This window comes from Cheilinus undulatus, linkage group 14 (genome assembly GCF_018320785.1).
Source record: "Cheilinus undulatus linkage group 14, ASM1832078v1, whole genome shotgun sequence".
Taxonomy (NCBI): Eukaryota; Metazoa; Chordata; class Actinopteri; order Labriformes; family Labridae; genus Cheilinus; species Cheilinus undulatus.
The window spans coordinates 10015301-10024408 of NC_054878.1; the positions used below are offsets into that span (position 1 = coordinate 10015301).

The 9108-nt window shown below is 36.8% G+C and overlaps 1 protein-coding gene across 1 annotated transcript; it reads right to left on the minus strand.

The window, feature by feature from the left end:
- Nucleotides 1-212: 212 nt before the first annotated feature.
- Nucleotides 213-3189, minus strand: LOC121520955 (alpha-1,6-mannosyl-glycoprotein 2-beta-N-acetylglucosaminyltransferase). Its single transcript, XM_041804589.1, has 2 exons — nt 3053-3189; nt 213-2937 (listed from the first exon to the last, which is right to left on the minus strand). Exon 2 carries the CDS (start codon nt 2734-2736, stop codon nt 1441-1443), a length of 1296 nt encoding a protein of 431 aa, XP_041660523.1. The 5' UTR covers nt 2737-2937; nt 3053-3189; the 3' UTR covers nt 213-1440.
- Nucleotides 3190-9108: the final 5919 nt, after the last annotated feature.

Genomic DNA, 9108 nt, shown 5'->3' on the forward strand with positions numbered 1-9108 from the left:
AATAAGATTAAAGTTAAATCCCTTTACCATTTGACTAATCTAGTATTTTTTATTTTTAAGGCACTGGAAAATGTGATTAATCCAATTTTTTGGTTTTGACTTTTAAGTAGGGCTGAACGATTTTGGAAAATAATCTAAATGCATTTTTTTCCAATAATGATTTGATATGCAAATATTCTTTAACTTTCTTTTATTCCTAAACAAGGGCTGAACAATTCTCTAAAAGTGTCAAATTCTGATGATTTTGACTCGTATTGCAAATTAGATTTGAATTGTTGCATTGAAGGGTTTTTGTCATTCTTATATTTAGTAAAAAAAGTACAAACATTTTTTTGTAGACAATTCTAATGCAATGGCACCTGACTGATTGCGTATGTCAAGCATAACATCTCTGCTGCAAAAAAATAAGTTTAAAACAGGTATTCTGACACAATTTCAGGTCATTGCACCTTTAGCGATTTGAAAATTGCAGCAGGTCATATTGCGATTTAATCTAATTTGCGATTTATCTCCCAGCCCTACTTGTAATAACTTTACTTTACTGTATTTGTAAGCCACTGATAAGTCTTGGAGTAAAAAAAAACAATCCTGTTTTTGGTTTGTAAGTTTCTGAAAAGTATGGTGACTTGAAATGAATAGGGATGCACAGTATCAGATCTTTTGATGTAGTTGTAATTTCAGCCAAAAAAAAAAAGGATATCAATACTGATATATGAATGTTGTTCAGGCTTAAAAATTCAATTCTTAAAGTTGAAGGGATCAGGATGAACAAAGGAAAAAGCTTCAGTTAATACAGGCCTGTAGATCCTGCCTGAACCTCCACAAACTTAACCGTACATACAGAAATTAACTACAGCTGATACAGTCTGTAATTTCCAGAAAATATATTGGTCATAAATATTTGTAGAACTATTCATATCTGCCAATAAAGATACATTTTACCAGTAAAAGCATCATGCCAATAGCATGCATCCCTAAATGAAACACATTAATTACAAATATTGTTGAACTCAATAATAATAATGCATCTATGCAGCATTCTCACTGAGGAAATCTTTTTACACATACATTTGCAAATCTCTTTGTGTCCATTTACCTACTCTGATATGATTAACTTTAATTCCCTTCACCATTTGACACATCTAATTTAATATTTTTAGTTTTTAAGGCACTGATGAGTCTTTTGACTTGTGATGAGCATTGCAAAGCTTAAACACACTGCAACAAAATCTTTGGAAACTGCAGCTTTGCTGAGTAAAAAAGTCTTAAAACAAAGTGAAGTCTAGCCGTGCTTATGCACCATGCTTGCACTGATTTGGTCCTGTTCCTTGGAAGACCGCAATGGCAGAGAAGATTACAATGAAGTAACTAAAGCTTCTGAACCCCTGATAAGTTGTAAAAGAATGGCACATCAAATTTTACCCATATTTCTTAAAGAGTTCAAAGACGTTTGGCATAATTATTGCACAGACTATGGTCCCGAACGTCTCCCCATCCTCCGTTCTTCATATGTGCTTTGTGCTCCACTGCTTCTTCACTATCAAGAACAAGAGATGGAGGAAAGAGGCCATGTTTGGCCATTTGAAGGATCTCCTCCACCTTCTGAGACGCCCATTCTGGCTTGCACTTTTCCTTCTGGTGAAGGCCACAGTCTCCCGTGTGGAGGACCCTGGAGCCCTGTGCCACAAGCACTTTCAGAGGTTTTGCAATACACATTCCCGAGAGGTGCTGCAGAGTCCAATCCCAGTTGTAGTCATCATAAGTGCAGTATTCATTGGTACAGCCCATTAGTTTGTAGTAAACCTCCTTGGATATGCCCATGCCGATGTTGTGCTTTGTGGACATCCACCCAGTTGTCATAACCTTACTGGACAGTCTGGTAAAATCATCGAGGCTGTTGTGGTTCCCCAAAGCTAACATGTCACAGTCAGGACAGCTGTTCTTCCTGAATGCTGCCAGTTTTTTATACAAGCTGAACAGGTCAGGAAGGATGTAGTTGTCCTCCTCTAGAAAAATTACAAAGCCATTGTATCCCTGCATTGCCTGCGCTCGCTCCCACACAAAGTGCAGCTTCCACCACCAGTGGTGTTTGGTTTGAGTGATAAAAGCCTCCCGATAGTGTCCGTAGGAATCAGGATGTTCTGCGTTGAGACATCCCATTTTGAGAGCACCGTCCTTGGATATGTCTCGAGGGCAGTCTCGTGGATCCTGCCCGGGAAATTCATTGGGATACAGCTGAGTGCTGAAAGGGAAATAAATCTGCAGCACTTTGCAGAACGTGATCCCTTGCACAATGGCGTTTATTTCCTCTGTAATATAGTCGTGGCTAAAGATAACGAGGAAGCTGTGGACCTCAGCGGCTCTCTCTAGTGACCTGATGAGCAGGCGGAGGTATTCAGGCCTGTTGTGTACCTGCACCACCAGCACCAGCTCAGGCTCTCCTGGAAACTTATCAGCATTGTAAACAATCTGCTTGTAATTGGCAGTGTACACGGACTGAGTCAACTCTGGCAGAGACCCATAGTTAAACTTCACCTTTTCACCTGGATGCACCTCTGGATTTGTCTGAACATCATGAGTGGGTCCACTGGTCTCACTGGGGGAGAGTAGAAATACACGTACCGAATACAGGAGACCGAAAAGTAAAACGGAAGCACCCAGGAAGACGAGCAGATTCTTTTTGAGCAGCCGAAACCTCATTTTCCCCGACAGACTTTTGACAACAGCAGCTTTCATTCACCTTCGACTCTTCATTGTGCTCCAACTTTGCTCTGTGGTAAAACTCCTCCACTCCTGGTGTTCATAGTAAGACGTCCCGTCACGTGTCGTGGACTAAATGTCAAACGTTTTGTGACAGCTTTTTCTCCCCTCGTCTTCTTTCCTCATCCAAACCGTGACATTAGCAGAACTGTCGCTTCCGCTGCATGTTTTCACCACCTGTAGAAAAAGCAGAACAAAGCGAACGCACGTCGGTACGCGTTAAAGTTACGTTAAGAGTTTATCCACCGTGAATAAAGAAGCTATGAGCAGCTGTTAGCTGTGTTTGGCTCACCTTAAAGTAGGTGTTGTGTCTTTACATGCTCACACCAGGAAGAGGATGATTGGACTATGTCACATTTTGAGTTCAACTTATTGACTGCTGACGTGTACTATCCAGCCAACGGGGGAGAGACCGAGCTGAGGCTCAACGAATCATTGTCCTACCTATAGTTGTGTAATATGAGAAGGACAGAGGAGGAACCATGTTCATGTGGACTGTCAGGAAATGTGTTGTCTTAAATAAAAAAACTCCTCAAACTGTAATGAAACTAACGTTTATGTTTTTAAAACCAGCCACAGGGTGAAATCAGGTTGACTGGGGCATAAAGTTGAATGGGACGGTTATTGTTTTATTATTCCAATGAACAGAAGTGGGAAAAGTACACTGAACAAGTAGAAAAATAAGTAAAGTAAAAATAAAACGTTCTTAATTTAAAGTTTGCTTTAAGTACTGAGTAACTACTGTGGATTTTTACTTTAAAATGTAGTCTTTCCTCATTAACAATAACAATATCTGAATAGATTTCAAAACCATATCGCTCAGACACACCTCCACAATAAAGTAATATAAACAGCAGTGTTACTGTTGACAGCATTTTTAAATTTTAGTCTCAGTCTTAGGCTTTAGATTAAATATCTTTAAGTTTTCGTCCCATCTTAGTCATTTCTACCCTTTATAGCTGTGTTTCCCAACCATTTTTCCTTGGAGCCAGTGTTAATTTTGTCAGCTATTTTTAATTTCAGTCTTAGTTTTAGTGTTTAAATTAAATGCATTTTAGTTTTAGTCACATTTTAGTAATTTCCATCCTTTTTAGTTTTAGTCTAGTTTTAGTCAACGAAAACTCAAAACATTTTAGTCTAGTTTTAGTCCATAAAAAGTCCTCACATTTTATGCTTTACTTTTAGTCCAAGAATTTATTTTCTTGCCTAAATCTGGTACCAAAGCGTGTTAGTGTGTTTTATGCACTCTGAGGTCCCTGTTTCTACAGCTGAGAGGCAAAAGAGATACAACTGCATTGTTTTGACAAATTTACCAACAGTGGAGAAATATCACAGATTTTGAATGTCCAGCAAAAACTACATTATATTTTAGTAAGTCATCTTGATGAAAACTAAACTTAGTTTTTGTCAGTTTTAGTCATCACAGATCTATTTTGTCAGTTTTAGTCTAGTTTTAGTCATCTTGATGAAAACTAAACTTAGTTTTTGTCAGTTTTAGTCGTCACTGTCGACGAACATTTTTAGTCATAGTTTTAGTCGACAAAATTAACACCGCTTGGAGCTCCCAGTATATATACCTAAGAAAAGCAGAGCCCCCCAGGACCCAAGAGAGAAGAAAAAGTGAAAAACCGCCATCTACAAACAACATACAGTGCTTAAAAAATTTATTAGACCATCTCAGAGACCATCCAGCATCATGAAGTGCTTTAATGCGGACTCTTTATTTTCAATGAGCTCTCCACGTTTTACCATTTTGAACAAGAATGAGGGATTTCAAACTGAATTCACCCAAATTTGAGCCGTCTCACAAGGCTTTTCTGAGAAGTCAGAAATTAATCAAGCATAATATCCAACCACTAAAACTCATTTTTCTGTTCTGGAATGCATGTGAATAACTATAATTTGACATATTAATCAAGAAATAATAATGTGCTTTACTATTTTTTCAGTTTTCTTGTAAATCAGTAAATTTGAAAACAATAATAATAATTATTATATTTTAGCATTAAGAATATCATTTGGGTTAAAGAGCTTCTACATACTGGTGTATTAACCATTGCAGAAACATAAAAAATGATTTTGGTAATCACCAATGCTGTTAATTTAGGGCAGCTGTGGCATAAACCTTACTTTGGTTAGGGTTAGGGTGGTCTAATAAATTTGTAAAGCACTGTAGATTTGAACTGTTTCACTGATAAAACCCTAAAAAGGCCTATACATGCTTTTCTTAACAGAAGACCTTTGTATAAACTACCTGATAACTGCTTTATCATGGTTTTGGTCAATATTTACTAGTCTATTTCTTGCAGCCTCAGAGCAGACAAAGTCCCGCGCCCCTCCTAAGATCTGTGCTATAAAACTTTCAGACACTGTTATTTTTTTCACAACAGGAAATCTTCTGAGTAGGCGGCAGTTTGGCATATCAGTACGAAGCCCATGTGCAGAGGCTGCAGTCCTGGACACATTGGTTGAAGAATCGATTCCCAGTACTGTGTGGTCCTTCCCCCACTCACCCTGTGTTTCCGGTCTCTTACAGGTCTGCTTTGGGTTTAAGTGCAGGGGCGAAATCCCCCTCCTGCTCAGGTCTGACAAGTTTAATTTGAATCCTTTTGATGTCTGACTTCTTGCCTTAAAAACAACAAAAGGGACTTTACAGACCAGCCACCTGAAACTAAAGATGGGAAAACTTCAACCCCCATAGGAAACAGAAAAGATGCTGAACTGTGAGATAATGTAGTAGGCTCTGTGGACTCTTCAACATGCTTTAAAATGTATGCAAAATTATACACATGTCAAAAATCACAATTATAAGAATCAACTGTTAGTTTTTAAAAGATCTGTTGGCTTTATTTTCTACTTGATACTAGATATCCCGTGATGTTATATAACCCAGAAAAATAAATTACTAAAATCATAAAAACATAAGGTCCTGAAATCATTTACTGTTTTCACATTTACAGTACATCTTCTGTATTTGTATTTGATGCAGACCTGCTGTTTAATGCTTTAAAATCATGCATAAGGTTTGTGAGAGAATACCAAATGTACATACATGTTTTACTTTTTCTGATTAATTTTTATCACAGTTTTTAAACATCACTCTTATTTACACTATGCCTGAACCGTCTGAGAATTAATATTTAGTCTCTCCCACTTATTTTGGATCAATCAGACCTGATAAGTGTAAAAGCTCAGCCTTGTCTTTGAACAGGTCGTAGTTCTGACCAAAATGACATCCATAAATCTCCTGAAGGTCCAGTTTCTGCAGTAAATCCAGTGGATCGGTTTATGAGCAGATATTTTGGCGGTTTGTTGGCCAGTTGGTCAGTTTGGGGATTTTTAAGGCAGTTAGAAATGGAATCAGTCATTGAGAGAAGTATGGTGGAGTCTTTTTTTTTTTTTTTTTTTTTTTTTGAAGTTTCTGCTAAAAGTTATGAATTTCTTGGAAATTTAAAATTCACACAGATTCCCTTTAAAAGAATCAGATCAAATTATTCCCTAAAATTTGTGAAATTTCTGACTTTCTTTTCCAGTATCCCATAAAAAGTTTTCCAGAATTCTTCAACCCCTTAAAGCCTGAAAACAAAAATAATAACCAGAAAATTCTAATTTTTTGGAAGTGAAATGTTCATTTAACTTTCTACTGAAATTTTTAAAGATCCAAATTCCCATAAAATCCAACAATTATACTTTTAGTTTCTCATTTTATTTATTAGGTGTTTTTGGGAACTGACAATCCACTTGAGGGCATTTTTATAATTTATCAAATTGCATTCAGAAGTTTTTTTTTTCTGAGTAATTTATTGAGCATATTGATTAGATAGAGGCATCATAAAAGTATGTATCATCTATGCAACAGCAGGCGTTAAGGGGTTAAATTTCCCTGAATGTTTCAGAGACACTTTATAATAAAGCTTTCATATTGCAATCAAAAATTTTTTGTAAATTCCAGAAATTTTTCAAGCTAATCCTCTAAAATTTCTTCAAAAAAATAGCCTAGATTTCCATAAAAATATATAAACATGTCAAACAACACCCCCAAGACAACCTATCAAACTCCTGAAAATTAACAAATAAATTTCCATAAAAGTTTCTGAATTTTTCAAAGGACATCCTCCCCCCATTCTCAAAAATGTGCCCCAAATTTTCCCAAGGTTCCATGAAAATACCTTCAAGTTACAAAAAAATACCCCCAAAACGTCAAAACAAATTTACTAAATTAAGAAATAAATTTCATCTTTTTATTCTGAGTTTTTGAATTTTGGTCCTAAAGTGACCCACAGGGAAAGATCAACAAAGACACGCAGCACGGTGAGAATGAACAGGGATTATTTTATAACTGGAAGAGCCGATGATCTCCAACATCAGCAGTAGAGCAAAGGCTCGTCTTTAACAGATAGAGAGGGAACTTCAGAGATAACTTTTTTGTTTGTTATTGTCTTCCCAGTTCTACAAAGGTGGTTCACTTCTTCACTCAGGTAGTTCATCAAAAAAGAAATCAACCTGCATAAAACTGTTTATCATACTCTATATGGACAAAAGTATTCGTATGCCTAAACATTACACCAACATGGACTGCAATGACAAAGATTTGGGAGTGAAACTGTCTGCTGAGTTTATCCAGTGAAATCTGAAGTTTACAGAGCGGTCTGATGTTTAACCACCTGGAACAGCTTACAACTGATTAGTATCGTTCTCAGTGAATGAGTCAGAGCCTCATGAGTCACACAGGCAGTGCAGTTTTATCATGGCCACTAGGTGGCAGCAGTCTACCAAGCTTTCTAACCTGATTCATCCTTTTCAAGTGTTAACAGTAAAGATATGGAAAGTTTCACTCTTCCACAATTGTTGACACATTGTGGACACTCTGAAAAAGTGACTGCATAAATAAACACTGACACTTCATGACTGCAAACCACAAGGAGGCTCTATGTCTCCAAACTGCATGACTAAAAACAAAAGCATGTCCTCCTCTAATAAACAGAATAAAAGATGGAACTACTTTATATACAGGCTTCACCAGAGTAACTCACACAGGCTTCTTTTTATTCAATTTGTCAACAAGTTTAATTTTTTTATTGATTTACCAGGTTCTAGTTTATCTGCTGCAGAACAGTAAGTCCAGGCCTGTCCCAGAGACGGCTGGAATCTTGAAGGCAGGGCCGCACCTAAGAGGGGATAAAGGAGAGAGCTTTATGGGGCCCATGGAGGTCTGCAAAATCATGCTCCAGTAAAGAGCTTTCAAGCTTATTAACCTGTGGTATCCTTATTTTATTTTGAACTTGGATAATAGCCACTCTTATCACAGCAACAAAAAATAAATTTCAGTCATTTCTGCTGTAGTACAGTGTAGACCTTTAAAAATGTGAACCTGTTTTCTTGAAGCAGAATCACTTTTCTATTGGTTATGTTAACAATGTGGATAGTACATTAAACTGAACGATAAAACGTTAGACTTCAAATCTGAGCCTTAATGTGCACAAAGACAAGGATGACAGAAAATAAAAAGAAAATACTGACACAACTTTAATGGAAATGATCAAATAATTGGGAAAAGAGGCAAAACAGTTGCAAACAGTGGCAAAAATGGTCAAAAAGAAGGAAAACTCTGGCAATAATGGGCAAAAAGGGTTAAAAGTAGTAAAAGATGTGGCATATCAATGGCAGAAATGGGCAAAAGGTGGCAAAAAATGGTTTAAAGTGGCAAAAAAAAAGCAACAATGATGAGCGAAAAGCTGCAAGAAGGGTTAAAATTGACAAAGAAAGGTGACAAAAATACAGCAAAAGGGCATCAACAGTGCCAAAAGAATTTGTAAATAATGTGTTGAGAGTGGTAAAAGCAGATGACAAAAATCTGCAAAAAAGGGATACAAAAGTGACAAAAAGTTGCAATTATTAGCGAAAAGCTGCAAAAGGTTGCAGGGTTCCATTTGACAAATTAAATGGTGACAAAAATGGGCAAAATACAGCAAAAGTGTAACAACAGTGCCAAAAGAAGTGGAAAAATAGAAGCAAATATGGGCAAAAGTTAGCAAAAACATGGCAAAAGTGGATGAAAAGCTGCAATAGGGGTTAAAAGTGACAAAACAGATGGCAAAAAAAACAGTTAAAAAGCTGACAAAATTAGTAGAAGGTGGCAAAAAGGTGATAATAATGAGTGGAAAGTAGCAATAAAGGTTAAAACTGATGAAAAGGGGGTAACAAAAATGGGCCAAATACAAGAAAAATGTGATAACAGCGCCAAAAGAAGTTGCAAAATGGGTAAATATGGCCAAAAAGGTGGCAAAAGGGCAAAGTTGGTGAAAGCTGCAAAAAGTGTTGAAAGTTGTAAAACAGGTGACAAAAATG